The sequence below is a fragment of the Rhinopithecus roxellana genome, chromosome 2 (genome assembly GCF_007565055.1).
Source record: "Rhinopithecus roxellana isolate Shanxi Qingling chromosome 2, ASM756505v1, whole genome shotgun sequence".
In the NCBI taxonomy this organism is placed as follows: domain Eukaryota; kingdom Metazoa; phylum Chordata; class Mammalia; order Primates; family Cercopithecidae; genus Rhinopithecus; species Rhinopithecus roxellana.
Window position 1 is genome coordinate 45,432,367 of NC_044550.1, and position 23,143 is coordinate 45,455,509.

Genomic DNA, 23,143 nt, shown 5'->3' on the forward strand with positions numbered 1-23,143 from the left:
TCTGTCTCTATAGATTTGCCTTTTCTGGACATTTTAGAATCCCACAATATAAGATCTTTCATGATTCGTTTCTTTGATTTAGCACGTTTTCAAGGTACATCCGTGTTATAGTGTGTTTCATACTTTATGTCTTTAAAAACTAATAGTATCCTATTTTCTAGATATATCACATTTTATTTCTTCATCAGTTGATGGACATTTGCATTGCTTCTACTATGAATAATGGCGCCATGAACATTTATGTTTTGGTATGGACATGTTTTCGGTTCTCTTAAGTTAGGTGTACTCTTAGGTGTACTAAGAGTAGAATTGTTGGGTCATATAGTAACTCTATTGTTACCCTTTGGGGAACTGTTAGGTTGCTTTTTGAAATGGTTGCATCATTTTACATTCCCACCATCAATGTATGAGGATTTCAATTTTCCACATCTTTGTCAATACTTGTCATTTTCTGTCTTTTTGCTTATTGCCACACTAGCTGGTGTGAAATGGTATCTCACTATGGTTTTGATTTGCTTTTTCCACGATGGCTAATTATACTGAATATTTTCTCAAGTGTTAAATAGTCATTTGCTTTGGAGAAATCTTTGGATAAATGTGTATTCAGATCTTTTGCCCATTTTTAATTGAACGATTTGTCTTTTTATTATCCAGCTTTTTTGGTTTTGTTTTTGAGATGGAGTCTCACTCTGTCACCCAGGCTGGAGTGCAGTGGCACAATCTCGGTTCGCTGCAAGCTCCGCCTGCCAGGTTCATGCCATTCTCCTGCCTCAGCCTCCCGAGCATCTGGGACTGCAGGCATCTGCCACCACGCCTGGCTAATTTTTTGTATTTTTAGTAGAGACGGGGTTTCACCATGTTAGCCAGGACGGTCTCAATCTCCTGACCTCGTGATCTGCCTGCCTCAGCCTCCCAAAGTGCTGGGATTACAGGCATGAGCCACTGCACCCAGCCTATTATTCAGTTTTAAGAATTATTTGGCCAGGCACGGTGGCTCAAGCCTGTAATCTCAGCACTTTGGGAGGCCGAGACGGGCGGATCACGAGGTCAGGAGATCAAGACCATCCTGGCTAACCCGGTGAAACCCTGTCTCTACTAAAAAATACAAAAAACCGGCCGGGCACGGTGGCTCAAGCCTGTGATCCCAGCACTTTGGGAGGCCGAGACGGGCGGATCACGAGGTCAGGAGATCGAGACCATCCTGGCTAACACGGTGAAACCCCGTCTCTACTAAAAATACAAAAACTAGCCGGGCGAGGTGGCGGGCGCCTGTAGTCCCAGCTACTCGGGAAGCTGAAGCAGGAGAATGGCGTAAACCCGGGAGGCGGAGCTTGCAGTGAGCTGAGATCAGGCCACTGTACTCCAGCCCGGGCGACAGAGCGAGACTCTGCCTCAAAAAAAAAAAAAAAAAAAAAAAAAAAAAAAAAAAAAACCAGCCGGGCGAGGTGGTGGGTGCCTATAGTCCCAGGTACTTGGGAGGCTGAGGCAGGAGAATGGCGTGAACCCGAAAGGCGGAGCTTGCAGTGAGCTGAGATCCGGCCACTGTACTCCAGTTTGGGCTACAGAGCGAGACTGTCTCAAAAAAAAAAAAAAAAAAAAAAAAAAAAAAGAATTCTTTATATATTCTGGACACTAGACCCATTTCAGATATATTTGATTTACAAATATTTTCTCCTATTCTGTATTTTTTTTTTTAACTTTCTTGATAGTGTCCTTTGAAGCACAAGTTTTAAAATTTGAGGAAGTCCAATTTATCTATTTTTTTCATTTGCTGCTTGGGTTTTTGTGTCGTAGCTAAGAAATCATTGCTAATCCAAGGTTATGAAGATTTACCCCTATACTTTCTTCTATGAGTTTTATAGTTTTTGTTTTTAGATTTAGGGCAGTGATCTAAGGTAATTTTTTAATATGTTGTGAATAACAGGCCCAACTTCATTCTTTTGCATGTAGATATCCAGTTGTCCCAGCATCATTTGTTGCAAAGACTGTTCCTTTTCCTACTGAATTCTTTTGACAGTCGTCAAAAATCAAATGACCTAAATGTGAGGGCTTATTTCTGGACTCTTAGTTCTATCCATTTGATCTGTAAGTCTATCCTTATCCACCACCACACATTCTTGCTTACTGTAGCTCTGTAGTAAGTTTGAAATGGGGGAAATGTCAGTCCTCCAACTCTGTTCTTCTTTTTCAAGATTGTTTGGCTATGCTGGGTTCCATAAAATTGTGGCTCTCTTTGTCAGTTTCTACAAAGTGACCAACTGGAATTTTGATAGTGATTGCATTGAATCTGTGGAATAATTTGGTGTGTTGCCATCTTAATAATAATATCTTTTGATCCATAAACATGGGATGTTTTTCCATTTATTTAGATCCTTTAAAATTTCTTTCAAAAATGTTTTGTAGATTTCAGAGCATAAAGCTTGCACTTCTTTCTAAAAATTTATTCCTAAGTACTTTATTTATTTAATTTGATACTCTGGATATTTGATACTCATGCTATTGGAAATGGGATTGTTTTCTTAGTTTCATTTTCAGATGGTTCATTGAAAATATATAGAATACAATTTTTTTATATTAATCTTGTCTTCTGCAACTTTGCTGAATACATGTATTAGTGGTACAGGTAATAATTTTTTAGTGGAGTTCTTAGAATTTTCTTTTCTTTTTTTTTTTTTTTTTTTTTTTTGAGGCGGAGTCTCGCTCTGTCGCCCGGCCTGGAGTGCAGTGGCCGGATCTCAGCTCACTGCAAGCTCCGCCTCCCGGGTTTACGCCATTCTCCTGCCTCAGCCTCCCGAGTAGCTGGGACTACAGGCGCCCGCCACCTCGCCCGGCTAGTTTTTGTATTTTTAGTAGAGACGGGGTTTCACCGTGTTAGCCAGGATGGTCTCGATTTCCTGACCTCGTGATCCGCCCGTCTCGGCCTCCCAAAGTGCTGGTGGCTTAAGCCACCACGCCCGGCAGAATTTTCTTTTCTTCTCTTTTTTTTTTTTTTTTTTGAGACTGAGTTTCACTCTTGTCACGCAGCCTGGAGGGCAATGGCATGATCTCAGCTCACTGCAACCTCCGCCTCCTGGGTTCAAGTGATTCAACTGCCTCAGCCTCCCGAGCAGCTGGGACTACAGGCATGTGCCACTACCATGGGGTTTCACCATTTTGGCCAGGCTGGTCTCGAACTCCTGAGCTCAGGTGATCCACCCACCTCAGCCTCCCAAAGTGCTGGGATTACAGGTGTGAGCCACTGCACCTGGGCGAGTTCTTAAAATTTTCTATGCATAAGATCATGTCAACATACAAGATTATATCATCTGAAGATACACTTTTCTTTCTTTCTTTCCAATCTGATGTCTTTGACTTCATAATCTTGCCTAATTGTCCTGGCTAGAACCTTCAATACCATGTTGAATAGAATTGGTGAGAGTGGAAATCCTTATGATGTTGGCTGTGGGTTTCCTATGAATGACTTTTATCAGGTTAAGAAAGTTCCCTTCCATTTCTACCTTGTCGAGTGTTTGCCAGTATTTTATTGAGGATTTTGTGTCTATATTAAAAGAGGCACTGGTCTGTAGTTTTCTTATCATTTTTTTGGATGATGATGATGATTATTATTTTTTGAGACAGAGTCTTGCTCTGTCGCCCAGGCTGGAGTGCAGTGGCCGGATCTCAGCTCACTGCAACCGCCGCCTCCCGGGTACTCGCCATTCTCCCACCTCAGCCTCCTGAGTAGCTGGGACCACAGGCGCCCGCCACCTCGCCTGGCTAATTTTTTGTAGTTTTAGTAGAGACGGGGTTTCACCGTGTTAGCCAGGATGGTCTTGATCTCCTGACCTCGTGATCCGCCCGTCTCGGCCTCCCAAAGCGCTGGGATTACAGGCTTGAGCCACCGCGCCCAGCCTGGATAATTATTTTTTAAATAATAAATGTGTCAGAAAATTCAAATAGGTTAAAATTCAGTAGCCCCTGTCTTGGTCACCCATTCTCAGCCACTCACTGTTACTTGTTTGTAGGATATTTTAAAACTTAAGTATATCAACTATTTAAAATATATTTTAAAATAAATCTTGTTGCATTTCTCATCATTTTATACTTTGTAAATCATTTTTGTAACTTTAAATAGTTTATTACAATCATAATTTGTACTCTGGGTACTTCACATAAAATATTCTCTATCAGTTTATAATAATAAAAATAATTTAAATTGTTATAGCCAAAAAAATAAAGAACTCACTGACAATCATAAATCCCACTTCTAGGAATATGACTTGTGTAAATCATACCCTCCAAGGCACATCTGTAAAAACAGGAATAAAATTACCGACCAGCAGCATTGTCCTGAGGACTAATTGAAATCATTGATGTCTGTGAGAGGGCTTGAGACAGTGCAGACTCATAGTTACTGTCACTTTGGAAATTATACATCACAGCATCCCTTTAACTAGAAAGCTGTTGCATGTTAGACGGGCATACAACCTTTTGAAAACCCTCTATTGCATAAAACTAAATACTTCTGTATGTGATCTCTTTCTCAGAAGTTATTTTTCAGTACCTAAATTATCTTTTTTTCTTTTGCCTAGATTCTGCGCTTCATTGCTTATTTCGGAAAGTTGGAAAGTATCACGCAAATACGGATATAGCTATGCTAGTTAAAAATAAAATACTCAGTGTTTGCTGGTGAAGGAAAATATGATGCTACGTAGGTGAAACTGCTTGATGAGAATCAGATTTGCATTTCAGAAGAACATTTCTGGAGAACTTTAGGCTTGAGAAAAGCAGAAGCCAAATGCTTCTCCCAGACGATAGTTTATAACTCTTACTGAAGTCAAAAGTTATTCTGAGGGTAAAATCTAGGCCACGTGTTTGGAAAGCTGGAAGAAAAAAAAAAAAAACACCATGCATCAATTTCTAAATTTTTCCAAAGTACTTAGATGAAAAATGATTTGTAGTTAAGATCTTAAGAAATGTTTTTATCCATTAGTGAAATATTAATAACACCTTAATATAATTTATTAACCATCCTTCTACAGGATGCTAATCATGACAGAATTTAGTCATGAAAATAATTTAAGTAGCAAAAGCACAGGGTAATAAGAGTTATAGTATTTAACATGGAGTCGAACATTCCTTTAAATAGAGTTTCTCTAGGCCAGGCGCTGTGGCTTACGCTTGCAATCCTAGCACTTTGGGAGGCCGAGGCAGACAGATCATGAGGTCAGGAGATGGAGATCAACCTGGCTAACACGGTGAAACCCCGTCTCTACTAAAAATACAAAAAATTAGTCAGGAATGGTGGCGGGCGCCTGTAGCCCCAGCAACTCGGGAGGCGGAGGCAGGAGAATGGCGTGAACCCGGGAGGCGGAGCTTGCAGTGAACCGAGATCGCGCCACTGCACTCCCGCCTGGGCCACGAAGCAGGACTCCACCTCAAAAAAAAAAAAAAAAAAGAAAACATAGTGTTTCTCTAATGCATTTTACAAATGAAATACATCATTATTAGATTGAGATAAAACTTTTCAGACAGACCTATTGTATAAAACAAAGTATGTACTCAATATTTATCAATAGCATGATTAGAAATAATCTTAGAAACTTTTTTCTTGCAGTAATTTCACAAGTTGCTTCTTTTAAATTCCCACATGTTGAGATAATGACAACAACATTTTAAAAAACTAATTAAAATAAAAAATATTAACCTAATTATAGCAGCAACTATTGAAAAAGACAATGTACAACTTTGCTTTTGATGTTCAAAGGGATTATCAGTTAGCTATCTTTCACAAAGCTACGTACTTAACAAGATGTGAATTGTTTGATATATTACTATTTGTCAATGCTTAAATAAACAGGTTCCAAAGTAGGTCTTCTTAGTCCTTAGTGTGGTCTGGACAAGGGTGCTAGCCACAAAGGTTGTATCTACAAGTTGTTTCTTATCATTACACTATCTCTGACACCAAGCAACAGAGATGCAAAGAGTGAAAACTTTCTGGTAGGCTTTCTTTGAAAAAGCGATAAAGGCCATCTGTGTTCAAGGTTAATAGTAACACAGGCCAGAGAAGAAAATAAAGGGATCTTTTTTTCTGTTCTATTGATTTCCTATGTAACCACAGTCAAATTTTTAAAAAGAAATATGCCAACCAAAATTAAATACCATGATTGTATTTAGGATTCTTTCAATTTATTATCCCCATAATTATCTAATTTTTTTTTTTTTTTTGAGACAGAGTCTTGTGCTGTCACCCAGGCTGGAGTGCAGTGGCGTAATCATGGCTCACTCGCAGCCTTGGCCTCCTGGGCTTAGCCTCTTGAGTAGCTGGGACTACAGGCGCATGCCACTACTCCCAGCTAATTTTTGTATTTCTTTGTAGAGATGGGGTTGTCATATGTTGCCCAGGCTGGTCTCAAACTCCTGGGCACAAGCGATCCTCCTGTCTTGGCCTCCCAAAGAGCTGGGATTACAGGCGTGAGCCACTGTGCCCTGTGATTATCTAATTTGATTCATGCAACAAACCTCTAATGCAGGTATTATTAGTCCATCTAATAGATAAGAAAACTGAACATGGGTATGGGTTAAATAATTTCCTAAGAAATTTATCGAGTGCCTGGCCGGGCGCGGTGGCTCAAGCCTGTAATCCCAGCACTTTGGGAGGCCGAGACGAGCGGATCACGAGGTCAACAGACCGAGACCATCCTGGCTAACATGGTGAAACCCCGTCTCTGCTAAAAAATACAAAAAACTGGCCGGGCGCGGTGGCTCAAGCCTGTAATCCCAGCACTTTGGGAGGCCGAGACAGGCGGATCACGAGGTCAGGAGATCGAGACCATCCTGGCTAACACGGTGAATCCCTGTCTCTACTAAAAAAAAATACAAAAACTAGCCGGGCGAGGTGGCGGGCGCCTGTAGTTCCAGCTACTCAGGAGGCTGAGGCAGGAGAATGGCGTGAACCCGGAAGGCGGAGCTTGCAGTGAGCTGAGATCCGACCACTGCACTCCAGCCCGGGCAACAGAGTGAGACTCCACCTCAAAAAAAAAAAGAAAAAAAAAAGAAATGTATCGAGTGCCTACTATGTACCCAGTTATTTTGTGTAATACCTCAATTAATTATCAAAGCAACCCTGTGCAATAGGTTTCATATTCCCCTTTTGCAGGTGAGGAAAAATAAACTTGCTCAAAGTTGGGCATTTGGTTAGTGGTGGAAGTACTAGTGGTGAAGCTAGTTCAATGTTCTTTCATTCATACTTTTTATGCTTTTTAAAAACCAGCTGCTTTTTAAAAACTATGATGTTTAACACTGGCTTAATACAGAACCCAAAACCACTGCAATATGTGATGCATGACAAACGGGGAAGGTTTAGGAAATAAAAATGTAAGTATATTCCCTTATAAACAGATAACTGGGATTTTATTATTCCTATGGCCTTGTCATTTCTTGTGTAGGTAGTGTTAACTGGCTTTAACTTGTTCATGTTATAAAAAGAACAAAATCTATCAATCACACATGGAAACATTTTCCTCCAATTACATTAGCTACAAAAACTTCTGACAAATTATTAGATTTGTACACATTCTTTTCACCAAATGTGCATTTGATTCCATTCATGTTCCACATCACTAGAGTAAATGGCCTATTCATTTTCTTGCTTTACCTTCTTGAACTGCTGCGCATATTAACAAGCTAAGCAAAACTTAACCCAGGTCTGCAAAAATCTCAAATTGCCAGGACCAAAGAATCCTGTGAAAAATTAAACACAATTGGACAGAAAATGGTGAATATTTATTTTTGTTTCTCAAGTTCTCCTGAAGCCGTGATTCATTTTCAGTGTTCTATTTCTTTTAATTCTGGAGTTCGAGCTTATTTTCTGTATAGAATTGCAGAGTCTGATGGAATCCTTGGCACTCTTTCAATCTCCTGTACATTTTATTAACCTTGGTGAACACATGGTAGAAAATGATAGGGATAATGTTATGAATATAAGAGAAGCATAAAGATGAACAAAAAAACATGAGTTAAACATTTGTAGAGTGAATAGCTCCTAGTTTCTAACATAAGCTATCAGTAGGGCTGTCTTAGGCACAGAGCACCTGCACAATCTGATAACAAGAAACCCTGCTTTGTATCCTCAGAGGCTCCTATCGGCTATCTGCAGAGGGTTTCCCAAACATTTTGTACATATGATCCTCTTGGAAATTAAATAACAATAATAATATTGTCATTTCTGAGTGGGATATGAGAAAAAAATGAATTAACACCAATCAAGATAAAATCATGACTATATTTGCCTGTTTTAACATTTTTCTTTTCTTTTTTTTTGAGACAGAGAGTCTTGCTCTGTCACCCAGGTTGGAGTGCAATGCCATGATCTTGGCTCTGCCTCCTGGGCTCAAGTGATTCTCCTGCCTCAGCCTCCTGAGTAGCTGGGATTACAGGCGCTGCCAATGTGCCCAGTTAATTTTTGTATTTTTAGTAGAGACAGGGTTTCCCCATGTTGGCAAGGCTGCTTGAACTCCTGACCTCATGTGATCCGCCTGCCTCAGCGTCCCGAAGTGCTGGGATTACAGGCGTGAGCCACTGTGCCTGACTGACATTGATTTTTGAAGTATGGCCATTTTGACATGCTTTCCAAGAATTTTGATGAGATGAATCCAAGTTATAGACTTGTTGAATAATGATAAAAACTAATACTACTATAATGATTGTGTTACAGCACTGTTCTATATACTTAAAACAGTAATATTTTGAATTGTGAAGATCCTATGAATTAGAAGCTACAATCTCCATTTTATAGGTGAAGAAACTGAGGCACCGACAAGTTAAAAAACTTATCTAAGATCACACAGCTAGCAATGTTGAAATGCATCACTGTGGGGCCAGGTGCAGTGGCTCACACCTGTAATCCTAGCACTTTGGGAGGCTGAGGTGGGAGGATCACTTGAGGTCAGGAGTTGGAAACCAGCCTGGCCAACATGATGAATTCCTATCTCTACTAAAAATACAAAAAAATTAGCCAGGCATGGTGGCAGGCAGCTGTAATCCCAGCTACTTGGGAGGCTAAGGCAGGAGAATTGCTTGAACCCAGGAGGCGGAGGTTGCACTGAGCCGAGATTGTGATACTGCACCCCAGCCTGGGTGATAGAGAGAGACTCTGTCTCAAAAAAAAAAAAAAAAGTGTCACTGTGTTTAAACCACCACAGCAAACTGTAATGTCCACCTCTCATGAGCCACTAGCTGCTTCACATGCCTTTGGATACACACCCAGGGGCTCCCAAACACATCCCTTTTACTATTTAAATATTTCTTTAATTGATTTTTTAAAAAGAAACTATGTGCCATTACTCCCTTTAGTGAGAAAGTCCCTGAGAAAGGTTATACCCAAGTTCTGTATCAAAGAATGATTCTCCCTGGGTGTGGTGACTCACACCTATAAACCTAGCATTTTGGGAGGCCAAGGAGGATCTCTTGAGCCCAGGAGTTCAAAGCTGCAATGAGCTTTGATTGCACTACTGCACTACAGCCTGAGCAACAGAGCAAGACCCTGTCTTTCTTTTTTTTTTTTTTTTTTCAAACTGTATCCAGCTTTATTAAAGATACTTTCCATAAACAATCATGGTATTTCAGGCAGGGCATGGGCAGACAATCGTTAACAGTATACAACAACTTTCAAACTCCCTTCTTCAATGGACTACCAAAAATCAGAAAGCACTATAAAACCCAATGAAGTCTTCATCTGATGCTCTGAACAGGGAAAGTTTAGAGTAAGGGTTGACATTTCACATTTAGCATGTTGTTTAACAACTTTTCACAAGCCGACCCTGACTTTCAGGAAGTGAAATGAAAATGGCAGAATTTATCTTAAGATCCACAATCTAGAAATGGAACCATGCTGTTTTGACAGGTGCCATCTCAGTGGCATCACTGGAAAGTCCAGATTGCCTGACACACTGGTAACCACTGACTAGGGGTCAGGTCCCAACAGATGTCTGGGCTTAAGGGAGTTAAGTCTATGCTGAAAGATGGAAAGGGAGAAGAGAACATAAAAACAAATTTGTTTTTCCATACCACAAGGCTTTTGTGCCAAGGTGGCCATGTGTGTCAAAGTAGGGAATCCCTCCTCCTGGGAACCAAGAGGAAGTCTCTCAAAACTAGAAGGGAAAGGTGTTTTCCCCACATCAATCCAGCTTTGGAGACATTCTATTAGTGACATATGCCCCTTCCCCCAAAAACAACAATGAAGTGTTCTGTGTGCTAACAACATAGCTTTAAAAAAAAAAAAAAAAAAAAAAAAAAAAGTAAAACAAAATTCTGCATTTTTATAAAACTTGATAAAAAATAGTATTTCAAACTGTACAGTCACCAGAAATACACAGTTATCAAAAATGCACACACTTCACTTGGCATCTCCAGCACCTTCAGCTTTCTGTGCCTGGTCTGTTTTGGCATCTCCGTTTTCTGCAGGGTTATTCCCCTCCTTGCCAGCATCAGCTTTTCCCTTTTTCCCTTTGGGTACCTTCTCTCTCTTCTTTGCAGGGGCCTTTTTAGGCTTGGGCTCTGGCTTTGGAGGAGCAGGTTTAGCAGACAACCTCGCGGATCTTCTCTGTGGTTCGTCCTTCACCTTGGCTTTATCTCCTTTAGCATTCCCTTCAGCCTTTCTCTTGGGCATGGTGGCGACGGCCGCGGGACGTAGGTGCTGGACGCGGGATCAAGCGCGCGCGGGCTTTGGTCGGTCCGGGGGTCGTTCTCACCTCTTCTTCTTCACACTGCTCAAGACCCTGTCTTTCAAAAAACAAAAAAAAAAAAATTATTAAAGCTCGGTTCACGGACAATTTGCATCAGAATCTCTGAGCACCCTGCTATAAATGCTTCAGTCCAGATTTACTCATTTAGCATCTTAGGGAGGTCCTGAATTTGATGCCCACTGAGTTCTGAGGGCCGCAGCTCTACCAGGCCCTTCTTATGACCCTGCTTAGAATGCCTTTCCCTATTCTATGTGCATCAACCCCCCACCTGGAGGTCCCCTGAATAGCAGATGCTCTTTCACACCTCAGAGCCTGAACATGCTGTTTCCTGTGCTTGTCATGCTTCCTCCTATTCTTGTCTTCTGAACTCCCACTGTAGTAAGTCAGCTCCCAAGTCATCTCTGCAAAGACTGGGCCCATGAGGCAAGAGTTAGGTCTTCCTTCATTGTACCCCTAAGCTGTTAAACTCTTTTATCTCTTTCCTATCATAGAATTCCACTGCAACTGGTCTGTGTATTCTTTTAGACAGGGAGTCCTTAGAGGTTAGGTTCTTTGTGTTGTTTATTTTTGTAAAATACCAAGATGATGCCTGACCTGTGGTGGTAGGTACTCTAAACATGCTCTTTGAATGAACCATGAGGCAGTTCTGCTGTTTTAATTCTACCAAGATGATAGGTAACATACATAACTTTTTCTGTGTGTGTATGACAGGTGACAGGGTCTCTCTCTCTCTCTCTCTGTCTCCCAGGCTGGAGTGCAGTGGTGTAATCACAGCTCATTGCAGCCTCAACTTCAGGGGCTCAAGCATCTTCCCATCTCAGCCTCCTGAGTAGCTGGGACTAGAGGCATATGCCAACATGCCCAGCTAATTTTTGTATTTTTTGTTGAGACAGAGTCTTACTATATTGTCCAGGCTGGTCTTGAACTCCTGGGCTCAAGTGATCTGCCTGTCTTAGCCTCCAAAATGTTGGGATTACAAGCATGAGCCACCAAGCCGGAACCATAACTTCTTTTAGAAAATAATTCTAGGCCTGGTGCGGTGGCTCATACCTGTAATCCTAGCATTTTGGGAGGGCGAGGCAGGCGGATCACCTGAGGTCGGGAGTTTGAGATCAGCCTGACCAAAAGGGGGAAACCTCGTCTCTACTAAAAATACACACACACACACATACACACACACACACACACACACACACAATTAACAGAGCATGGTGGCATGTACCTGTAATCCCAGCTACTCGGGAGGCCGAGGTAGAAGCTTGAACCTGGGAGGCGGAGGTTGTGGTGAGCCAAGATTGCGCCAATGCACTCCAGCCTGGGCAACAAGAGTAAAACTTTGTCCCAATAAATAAATAAATAAATAAATAAAAAATAATAATTCTACTAAAGTAGAAGGAAACAATTTTATTTGGTAACGTTTTGTCTTCTTGTACATTTATTCCATTTCTTTCTTTTCCCGCCTTTTTGTTTTATATTTATAGGAAATATATCTACATGGTACAAAATTCAAAGGATCCAAGATAGTAGACTGTGAGGAAAGCCACTCTCTCACCTACATCATCCAACTGTAGAGTCCCTTATAGGAAGGCAGTCATTCTTACAATTTCTAGTGTGTCCTTCCAGAGACATTTTAGACACATATAAGCAAATAAGTATATATATATATCACTGTTTTGCAGTTTTTTAAACTTTGTGATCTTTCCACAAAAGTACATAAAAAGCAGCCTCTCTCTGCTTATTAATAAATACACTCTTTCATTCTATGAATATATAATTTAAAAAAAGACATCTCTTGATGTTTGTTATCAGTATTTTTTTTTCACCATCAATGATGCTGCAAAATATAGGTCATTTTACATGTGTGGACATATTCATAGGATAAACTTCTAAAAATGGAATTGTAGGATGAACAGGTAGTGACAAATTTTGCTAAATGGTTTCCGATATGCTTTGGATCTGTCTCCACCCAAATCTTAGGTCCAACTGCAATCCCCAATGTTGGAGGTGGGGCCTGGTGGGAGGTGATTGGATCGTGGGGGTGGATTTTCTTCTTGGTGATGTTTTCCAGATAGTGAGTGAGGTCTCATGAGATCTGGTCATTTAAAAGTATGTGGCACCTCCCCTCCCTGCCTTGGTCCTGCTCCTCCCATCTAAGTCACCTGTTCCTGCTTTGCTGTCTGCCATGAGTAAAAGCTCCCTGAAGCCTCCCCAGAAGCAGATGCTGTCATGCTTCCTGTATAGCCCGCAGAACTGTGAGCCAATGAAACCTCTTTTCTTTATTACCCAGTCTTAGGTATCCCTATATTTTTTTTCTCAAGACGGAGTCTCACTCCGTTGCCCAGGCTGGAGTGCAACAGAGTGGCAGGGTCTTGGCTCACTGCAAGCTCCACCTCCCGGTTCACACCATTCTCCTGCCTCAGCCTCCCAAGTATCTGGGACTACAGGCGCCCATCACCATACCTGGCTAATTTTTTGTGTTTTTAGTAGAGATGGGGTTTCACTGTGTTAGGCAGGATGGTCTTGATCTCCTGATCTCATGATCTGCCCACCTCGGCCTCCCAAAGTACTGGGATTACAGGCGTGAGCCACCACACCTGGCAGGTATCTCTTTACAGCAGTGCAAAAACAGACTAATATAGTTTCCACAGACATTACATCCATTTTCACTCCCACTAGCAACTCATGAAGATATCTATTTATGCCAGGAGCGGTGGCTCACACCTGTAATCCCAGCACTTTGGGAGGTCGAGGAGGGCAGATCACAAGGTCAGGAGTTTGAGACCACGCTGGCCAACATGGTGAAACCCCATCTCTACTAAAAATACAAAAATTAGCCAGGTGTGGTGGTGGGTGCCTGTAATCCCAGCTACTCAGGAGGCTGAGGCAGGAGAACTGCTTGAACCCGGGAGGGGGAGGTTGCAGTGCACTGAGATCACACCACTGCACTCCAGCCTGTGTGACAGAGCAAGACTCTGTCTCAAAAAAAAAAAAAAAAAAAAAAAAAAATATATATATATATATATATATATATATAAATATCAGGGGAACCCGTCCCCAGTATTTCAACATAGGTTCTTTCTATTTTCCCTAAGTGTTGGCCAATCTGAGAAAAAGAGAAAGAGTACAAAGACAGGAATTGTACAGCTGGGCTGCCAGGGGTGACATCACATATTGGTAGGTCCGTGATGCCCCACCTGAGCTGCAAAACCAGCAAGTTTTTATTAAGGATTTCAAAAGGGGAGGGGGTGTATGAACAGGGAGTAGATCACAAAGATCACATACTTCAAAGGGCAAAAAGGAGAACAAAGATCACAAGAGAACAGGACAAGGACAAAAGCAAAGATCACAAGGCAAAGGGCAAAATTAGAATTACTGATAAGGGTCTATGCTCAGCTGTGCATGTATTGTCTATTTAAGACAAACATCTTAAATAACAGAAAACAGGGTTCAAGAGCAGAGAACCGGTGGGACCTCAAATTTACCAGGGCTAGATTTTTTCCCCACCCTAATAAGCCTGAGGTACCGCAAGAGAGTAGGGCGTATTTCAGTCTTTATCTCAACCGCATAAGACAGACATTCCCAGAGTGGCCATTTATAGACCTCCCCCGAGGAATGCAATTCTTTTCCCAGAGTATTAATTATCAATATTCCTTGCTAGGAAAAGAATTTAGCGACAGCTCTCCTACTTGTACGTCCATGTATAGGCTCTCTGCAAGAAGAAAAATATGGCTCTTTTTGCTCGACCCCGCAGGCAGTCAGAACTTATAGTTGTCTTCCCTAAATCGCTAAAAATCGCTAAAATCGCTGTTATTCTGTTTTTTTTCAAGGTGCAATGATTTCACATTTTTCAAACACACATTTTACAATCAATTTGTGCAATAGTGGTCCTGAGGTGACGTACATCCTCATGAAGATAACAGGATTAAGAGATTAAAGTAAGACAGGCATAAGAAATTACAAGAGTATTATTAGGGAAGTGATAAATGTCCATGAAATCTTCAAAATTTATGTTCCTCTGCTGCAGCTCCAGCTGGTCCCTCCGTTTGGGCTCCCCGACTTCCCGCTATATATATATATATATATATATATATATATACGCGCACATATACACACACACACACATATATAGCTGGCTAATGGTGTTTTTGTTGTTGTTTTTTCTCTGAAGTTCTAAAATGGAGAGTAAAGGAAACTCTTAAAGTTAGGTACAGTCTCATCTACTGGTCTAACCCAGAAGTTTTTTTTTTTGTTTGTTTGTTTCCAAAAAACCAACACAGGTGGTTGCTCCATAAGCCTTTTTCTCCTCCCTAGGCAGGCTGGTACTGGGGTACTCATTGCTAGCCTAGTCCCAATATTGTTTTGAACCGTAGGAGGCTTAGTCTTTAGAATTATTTTTACTCTGCCCTAAAGTGGAAGACACCCCATTCATTTTACAAATACAATGCACCAGGCATTGTTCCAGAAACTAAAGCTTGAATAATGAACTAAATAGACAAAAGTCCTTACCCTCATTAAGATTACATTACGGCCGGGCGCGGTGGCTCAAGCCTGTAATCCCAGCACTTTGGGAGGCTGAGACGGGCGGATCACGAGGTCAGGAGATCGAGACCATCCTGGCTAACATGGTGAAACCCCGTCTCTACTAAAAATACAAAAAAACTAGCCGGGCGAGGTGGCGGGTGCCTGTAGTCCCAGCTACTTGGGAGGCTGAGGCAGGAGAATAGCGGGAACCCGGGAGGTGGAGCTTGCAGTGAGCTGAGATCCCGCCACTGCACTCCAGCCTGGGCGACAGAGCGAGACTCTGTCTCAAAAAAAAAAAAAAAAAAAAGATTACATTACGATGGAAGGAGGCAGATAGTAAAGACAACACACAAGTATGATAAATGTTATGTATGTTATGTTAGTTAATGATAGGTTCCATGGACAAAATCAAGCAGAAAGGGGGATAAGGAGTATGGGGGTCCCTCTTGGGAAGGGTGTCAGGGAAGGCCTCCCTGAGGAGATGACATCAGGCAAAGACAAGAAAGGGGTGAGGGAATAAGCTATATGCGGGAAGAGCATTCCAGGTAGTGGAAAAAGCAAAGGTTTGGAGCTGAGTGTGTGCCTGGGGCATTCCAGGAACAGTAAGGAAGGCAGCCAGTGAGAGCCCACGGAGTGAGGGGTAGAGGAGGAGGTGAAGGCAGAGAGGTCAGGGGGGTTTGGCAGTAGGGAACATTGTCTAGGTCCTCATAGTGAAATGGGAAAGTCATGGAGGAGTTCTAGAGGACTACTGAGAATGCTCTATTAGCACAGACTGAGGGAAAGCAAGAATGGAAGAAGGGAGGACCAGTTAGGGAACTTCCTTAACCCTGGTGGGAAATAAGATAGGTTAGACTAGTCTAGTAGCCAAAGAGGTGTGACAGTATTTATGACTGTGAGTATATTCTGAAGGTGGAGCCAGTATGATTTTCCGTCCAGTCGTATCTTGGGTGTGAGTGAGAAAGGAGGCAAGGACTCCAAGGTTCTTGACATCGGTGGAAGAATGGAGTTGTCCTTCCCTGAGATGGGGGAGGGCTGCGGATGGAGCATGTTTTAGGGCAAAAACGGGGAGCTGTTATTACACTTGCGGTTACCATGGCTTCCCAAGGTCGCTGGGGCTCTCAGAAGGTCATGATTTCAAATTAGATCAGTGATCTGGACTAGGCCATGACTGAAATACCTTCTTGGGATGCCAGCTCCAAGGAATATGTGCACCAAAGGCTTTCTCCTCCTCCTGAGCTATCCTGTTCCAAACCAGACCTGCACTGAGATATTGCACTAAATGCTTTTAAATCTGTTTTCTGCATGAATATAATCAAAAGAATAGGCAAACACACACACACACCCCTAAAACCTTGAAAACAACTTAAAAAGCTGGGTTTCCTCCTACTAGAGAACTCACTGTCCTCCAAATACCAAAATTCAATTCAACTCTACATTTGCGGGTCTGTGACATCAGCAGGAAGACACTGGTTCCTAGATAATGCCAGGCTAAGGCTGGTACAGAAACCACATCAGGGCCAATCTGAAACGTGGCTGATTGAAGAATGTAATCAGGAACTCACTGGATAAATGATCCAAAAGTAAGGGATGCATTTAAAACGGCAGTTACTATAGCACCTGCCGCAGCAATATGTAAAATGGGAAACTGCAACAAAAATACGGAAAGGTGAAGGAAAGCAAAAAAGCCGTATTAGTGGGAGGAAAAAACAGAACAGAAACTGATTTGTAAGATTACTTCAAAGGGTTAAGAAGAGATTGAGAAGAAATTTAAAAAATCGTGTCCTTAAACGGGAGCAAGAATCTATACCAGGCAACAATGCGAGAGCGCAGAGCTGTTTGTTTATTTTTCTACCCAGCTCACAGGGCCAGCGGGTAGATTAGAAAGAAAACAACTAATTGCTAAAGTAGAGTAGCTAAGGAATCAGAACTTGTTTCAAAATAAGTGAAGTGGTGGCCAGACTAGGTGACTCAAGGCATGACTCAAACCCGACTCTGGGGGCTGTCTCTCAGCTCCCGGAGGCGGGGGGCGCGGCGTCTAACACGTTTTAGGAAAGTACCCGGCTTGTGGAGGGCGACAGGAAACCTCCCCGGGAGATCGGCCTGGGGCTCCTCCTGCCCTAGAGCCTGACCTCTCACTCTCCGTACCGGGAGCAACTTCCAACCTCCTGGCTTCCCCTTCTTCCCTTCGAGGCTCCCCACCCCTCGTCTTCCACCCAGCGTCTGAGGGCGTGTGCGTGTGTGCGAGACGTCGCGTCTCCTTCCCCGCCGCCCTCCGCCCCATGCTCCCAGCCACGCGCCTTCCCGCCCCGCCTCCGCGGCTAGCCGCTCCCTTCCCATCGCGCCCGCCGCCCGCCGCCCGCCTCCCACCTCCCGCCGCCCGCCTCCCGGGCACGCGCGGCACGAACGGCGCCCGGAGCTGCTCTAAACAAACACCTGTCCTGCCTTGGCTCCGCGAGATTTGGGGCGAAAGCCTAGGCAACAGGGGGCACGTTCTCGCGAGGTTTAGGAAATTTCCCACGGCCGTGTTGTGTCTGAGCCGAGTAGTGGAAGGCGGTGGGAAGGAGGTGTAGCGTGAGACTCGACTGCCCGCATTGGGTGCATGCGCAGTGCCGCTCGCGCGGGCCGCGCCAATCCTGCAGCGCCTTCAGCAGGTTTCCCGGTGGCGAATTCCAGTTCTCCGGGTTTTGGGGCTCCCTGCAGGAGTCAGTGCTGGATTGGGAATCTCTAGGAAAAGGAAAGGGCAAAGGAGGGGGAAAATGGGGGGCTGCAGGTAGGAGGAGGGGGCGCGGTTCGGACTCTGCACCTTACTGTTCAACGCCCGGCTGGGCCAGGTTCGCCCGGGGGCTTCCAGGATCAGGCCGCCTGAAGAGCGATTCGGGCAGCCGGCAGCGTCTTCGGCTGTGCCAGGCCCTCGGGTGGCCCGGTTCCCTGTGCAGTAGTGCCCTCAACACACACCTGGGCTCACACACGGTGGCGGGTGCGATGGAGTCTTAGGCCATGTGGCACGCGAGCTGCAAGAGCTTTGATCAGGGCCTCTGGCCCGACTCGGAGGTGGGAGAATGTGGCTCTCAATTCCAAGGCAGTTTTCCCTTCTGGAGAGAACTACTCTGCGCCCTGGCGTGTGTCTGCGAGGTGGCCATTAGGGGTGTCTTTGCCAGAGGCCTTGGCTTGACCTCATTTCACACCCAAGGAGAACGCTAAGGCGAGAGAGATCAACTGCAAAAGTTTTCCGTTTGCGGAGCTCTGGAAGGGCCTCCTCATTAGCATGGGGGGGGTGTAATGAATGAAGACAGTTCCCGACGTGTCACTTGCCCGAACCCCAGGCACCTCTGACCATCCTGCACCTAACCCCGAGATTAGCATAAAGGAGGCGCCCAGGGAACGTTTGAATGAATGAAAGGAGCTGGGAACCCAGAGTGAGCGGGAAGCCGCTTGGAAAACACCCATTGAGGAGGTGTTTCATCTAGGCCTGTGAAACGCGGCCCATTTTCCCAGGACCCCTCCTCCCTTCTCCTCGGCCCCGCCTCCTGACCCCTCTATTCCCCGTCCCCGTAGTAATCCCCTCCGGTTTTCCTCAGTCTCCACGTACGTTCCTCAAGGCGCGTCCCAAAACCTGGATAACCGGAGCGCTCCCCATGGACCACACGGAGGGCTCGCCCGCGGAGGAGCTGCCTGCGCATGCTCCATCGCTTGGGTAGGTTTCCAGGGGAGGCAGCGAGCAGGATCCCCTACTCTGCGGGCGGCGCGAGGCGTCTGGCTCTTCGCGGCGGCGGCGAGGGGAAAGGGAGCGCGGGGGCTGGGTGGAATCGAGGAGTGAGGAAAAAGGGAAGGGGCGGGGGAGAGGGACCAGGGAAGGCGTCGGGGGGAATCTCGCGAGGGTTGGAGTTTTGGCGAGAGTTTGTGGAAGATGGCGCCTGTTGTGACAGGGTAAGTCTGAGGGAATCGGAGCGCTGGGAACCGGGAAAGTTGCGGGCGTCTGGCAGCCCGTGGCGGGCGGCGGATTCCGGGGCCGCAGCGCGCTTGGCGTCCGGGGGCCCGCGGGGGCGGCGTCGCGTGCGCCGAGCGCGGCGGCGGCTGTGGCGTGTGACCGTGCGCTGCCTCTCTGCGCTGCCGTGGCTCGGGCTCCGGCGCGTGAGGGCGGGAGGCGGCGGCGAGGCCGGCGGGTGCGGGCGTGAGTGGGGCCGGGCGCGCGGGGCCCTCGGGCGCCGTGCCTCCCGCGCGCCTCCAGCGGGCCCTGCCTGGGGGCCCGGTGCAGCTTTGTTCCTCGCGGCCGTTGTCGCCGCCTCGCCCCGCTAGTGCCCCCGGCCCCGGGCGCTTTGTCTTTCCCCGCTGCCCCCCGCGACTCTCTACCCCCGGCCCTTTGTTTCGCCGCCTTGGGCGCTTTGTCCGACCCGTGACGCCCCGCATCCCCTTTCCATCTCCTCCCCTCCGCTGTCCTTCCTCCCGTGCCCCTTTGTTGTGCCCCACTCTTGTCGGTAGCCCAGTGACCTGCCACAGCCCGGGCACTAGATTCCTGCCTTAATTGTTCTTCCATTGTCTTTCTCCTGTGGGTCCTCTCACCTTTCTCTATGGTCCTGGATCTCCCCTCCCCCGAGGCGTTGTCTCCCCCATCCATGGGCTTATTCTCCGGCACCCCCTTCCTCTCCCGTCATCGGTTGATTTATCCACTACCCCCGGTGTACGTCTGCTGAACTGTCTCAGCCCCGGGGACTCCATCTGCTGCTTCTAAGTGCACACAGACTCTACGGTTTGTTGTTGTTTTGTGGGTCTGAAAGATGCATGGGATACTTAGTTTCCTCCTCCGCACCCCTTTTTCTCGGGATTTCTTGCACCCCCCGCCCCCCCATCGCCACCCCTTTCTTTCGGGATTAAAGCGTCTCCAATTTTCATCGCCGTCTCTTTAGTGCTGTGGGTTGTTTTGCTTGGAAACAGTAGCCCTGGGGAAAGGTCTGGTCTCTTGGTGGTTCTTGCGGCCCCCGGCCCCCGCCCCCCTCCTGGTTCCTGACGGCCTAGGCCAAGGGCAGCTGTCTGTCGAAGCTTTGCATCTAGGTTGCCTGAGGATGATTGGAGGGTATCGTAGGACAGTTAGAAGGAGGCTCAAGATGTATATATGTGTTTTTCTGTTAGTGTTTGAGAATAGTTTCAGATATCCACAATGGATATTCATTTGGCGTGTGAGTAGGAGTTGAGTGAATTTCCATGTTAAAAACTTGTGTTGGGGCGGAGAATTTCAGCATTTTCTAGAAACCTGGATTTAGAATTTATCAGAAACTCCTGCCTCATAAGGAAAAGGAGAGGCATTCTGCTTGGGAATTTTATATAAATGTTTTACTTTTTCTTAATCATTAGATGGTTTACACTTATGTGCGTTTTGCTGCTCTGTAGATGCGTGACAACCCTTCTGTCCCATCACTGGGGTTGAAATGAGGACAGCACGGAGGAGTGCAGTTTCTGATTGATGAATACTGCTTCTAGGATCTTTGTGGAATATATTAATCAAATGCAGTAAAAAGTATACGTATAAGATGTATATTATATATATGTAATAGCCTGTAGTGAGATTGTTTTAAAGACACTTCTAGTGTTAAAGGACCCTTGAGGTGTTCTTACTGTTTTGGTAATGCTAAAAGCTTGGGGTTGTGTGAATGGGGGTGGGGGGTGTGGTGTGATGTATTTTAATGAGTTATTCTGGTGCTAGGAATAAGAGTTATTATATTTATCAGGATTACTATGCTGAATGTATTCTTCAAGAGTTTGTTTCTACTAGTTGGTCTCTACTTTTAGAAGGTATGTTACACATAAAATCATTTGGAGTGTCATTTCATTTACAAACTGAAGTTCTACAATAGTAAAGTGTTGTTTATAGAGGACATATGAGATCTCCTCTAACGAGTATTGGAGCATTGGAAAGTATTTTTTTTCTGGCTGTGATTAGAATTAGTAGTTTGAGTTCTAATTAATGGAAAACCATGGTTTCATGATTGATACTTAAGTTTTTTTGTGAAAATCTGCAGTCTGGGTCGCATGAGTGGGTTTTACCAATAATCTTAGTCTCCCTTACTTGTTCTTGTACATAATGATTCTTTTGAAGGTAAAATCTTGAGCTCACTGGTTTTCTGACTGGGAGCAAAGTGTAAATACTATGTAATAATGGAAGGTATTTTGCTCTGACTTGTACCTGTAGAATGATTACACAGACATGATAAAAGCGCTTTCACCATTTGAGTTGCGTTTTTCTTTCTAAATCGTGTAAGACTTTTACTTTGTGGTGAAATAAAACTGCTTTTAATTAAATTATAACAGCAGCATATTTCGAAATCTGGATGAGTTGTGGCTGGAGAACTTTCATTCTGAGTATTAACTATTAAAACTTTAAATTTTATTATCCATGCATATTGCTGATGGATCTGTGATTATATTTTCAGAAAACAAGAGACTTGCAGTATTTTCAAATCTGTAGTGTTCAAAATATACACTTGTAGGCTTTAGATCTTAAGCAGTTAGGTTTGTTTAAAAATTGCCTATTGTCCTATACCAATGGATTTCTATCAATTTTTTTTTTTAAGTGGGTAAGATCAAAATTGGTTTGGTTGAAAGGCCATTCTTGCCAGATGTAATTCATTAAATAACCTTTGGCACCCTTGATGGGTAAGGCATTAGGAAAAAATTGTTTTGTTTTTTAAGTTCTTACACATCTCATTCTTCTGTTCATTTTTAGAAATAAAACCCAGGACTTGGCTTTAAAACATTATTTTGCGTTTTGCTTCCTCCTAATACTAAATTTCATGTTATTTCAACTAGGGGCAGTATTTTCTCATGGTTTGACTACAAGTTGTTATTTTTGGCATCTGGCTTTGTGATTATTTCCAAGTTACTCTACTTCCCCTGGGCCAGTTTCCTAACTGTGTAGTAAAATGGGAATTATAATAACTTGCCACATCTGCACAGGATTGCTGTGCCTTAAGGTTCGCAGAGAGCATCCTTGGATGAAAACTGTGGGGAAGGTCTACGAATTGTTACTGAAATAAGCTAATGTGAAGTAGGTCATATTTTATAGGAAGTCAAATAGAAGGTTTTTAAATTATTGGCAAGACACAGTAGCAATAGTGGGATTTTTTAAAAATCCCAAATATGTATTATAGTATGGGTAATAAAACAGATACCTTTATTCCTGCCCCCCATAAACTTATAGGGAGAGAGACAAGTAAAACAAATTACAGGGTGATGTGTCGCGCGCATGTGTGTGTGTGTGTGTGTATGTGTGTGGTGTGAAACATTGAAGTTCTGTCAAACTCAAATGTAATAACATAAAGTTATGGTATGCTTTCGTCTTTTGTTTTCTGCATGTAGCAGTATCTTATTTATTTATTTTATTTTATTTTTTTGAGACAGGGTCTCATTCTGTCATCAGGCTGGAGTTCAGTGGCGCAATCTTAGCTCACTGCAACCTCCACCTCTTGGGTTCAAGTGATCCTCTTGCCTCAGCCTCCTGAGTAGCTGGGATTACAAGCGTGCACCATCACACCTGGCTAATTTTTGTGTTTTTAGTAGATATGGGGTTTCGCCATGTTGGCCAGGCTGATCTCAAACTCCTGACCTCAAGGGATCTGGCCACCTTGGCCTCGCAAAATGCTGGGATTACAGGGTGAGCCACCATGCCTGGCCTGCATGTAGTAATATTTAACAAATGGTAGTATAACATGCTTTCACTGGACTCTAAGCTAAGTCTGTTAATAGCAGTGATTAATTTTAAATATGCCTTATATTTGCTAGTGCTTTGTCATTTGCTCTTAATAATTTCTAATAACCATGACTATAATTTCAGATTTGACTCTTGGCCTTAGAAAAGTGTTTTGCATTTGAGGATCACTCTATAGATACTTATTGACTGAATGAAG

The 23,143-nt window shown here is 44.1% G+C and overlaps 1 protein-coding gene and 1 pseudogene across 6 annotated transcripts in view; one reads left to right on the forward strand and one right to left on the reverse strand.

The window, feature by feature from the left end:
- Positions 1 to 10,229: 10,229 nt before the first annotated feature.
- On the reverse strand, positions 10,230 to 19,017 carry LOC104666020 (annotated as a pseudogene). 3 transcript variants are annotated; one of them, XR_004052927.1, is made up of 2 exons: positions 18,835 to 19,017; positions 10,230 to 10,757 (listed from the first exon to the last, which is right to left on the reverse strand). The product of XR_004052927.1 is annotated as a non-histone chromosomal protein HMG-17 pseudogene, transcript variant X2 (transcript). The 3 variants fall into 3 exon arrangements; XR_004052926.1 differs by lacking the exon at positions 18,835 to 19,017 and adding an exon at positions 11,947 to 12,003 and having other exon boundaries at positions 10,230 to 10,761; XR_748490.2 differs by lacking the exon at positions 18,835 to 19,017 and adding an exon at positions 11,947 to 11,968.
- RBPJ (recombination signal binding protein for immunoglobulin kappa J region) overlaps positions 18,829 to 23,143 on the forward strand; it is a 107,264-nt gene continuing 102,949 nt past the window's right edge. The window contains exon 1 of one of the 3 annotated variants that reach the window (XM_030915904.1): positions 18,829 to 18,939. In XM_030915904.1, coding sequence (XP_030771764.1) covers positions 18,881 to 18,939 — 59 coding nt within the window. In that variant the 5' untranslated portion in view covers positions 18,829 to 18,880. Of the gene's footprint in view, positions 19,173 to 23,143 lie in introns of all 3 variants that reach the window. The other 2 variants (XM_030915914.1, XM_030915917.1) reach the window with 2 other exon arrangements.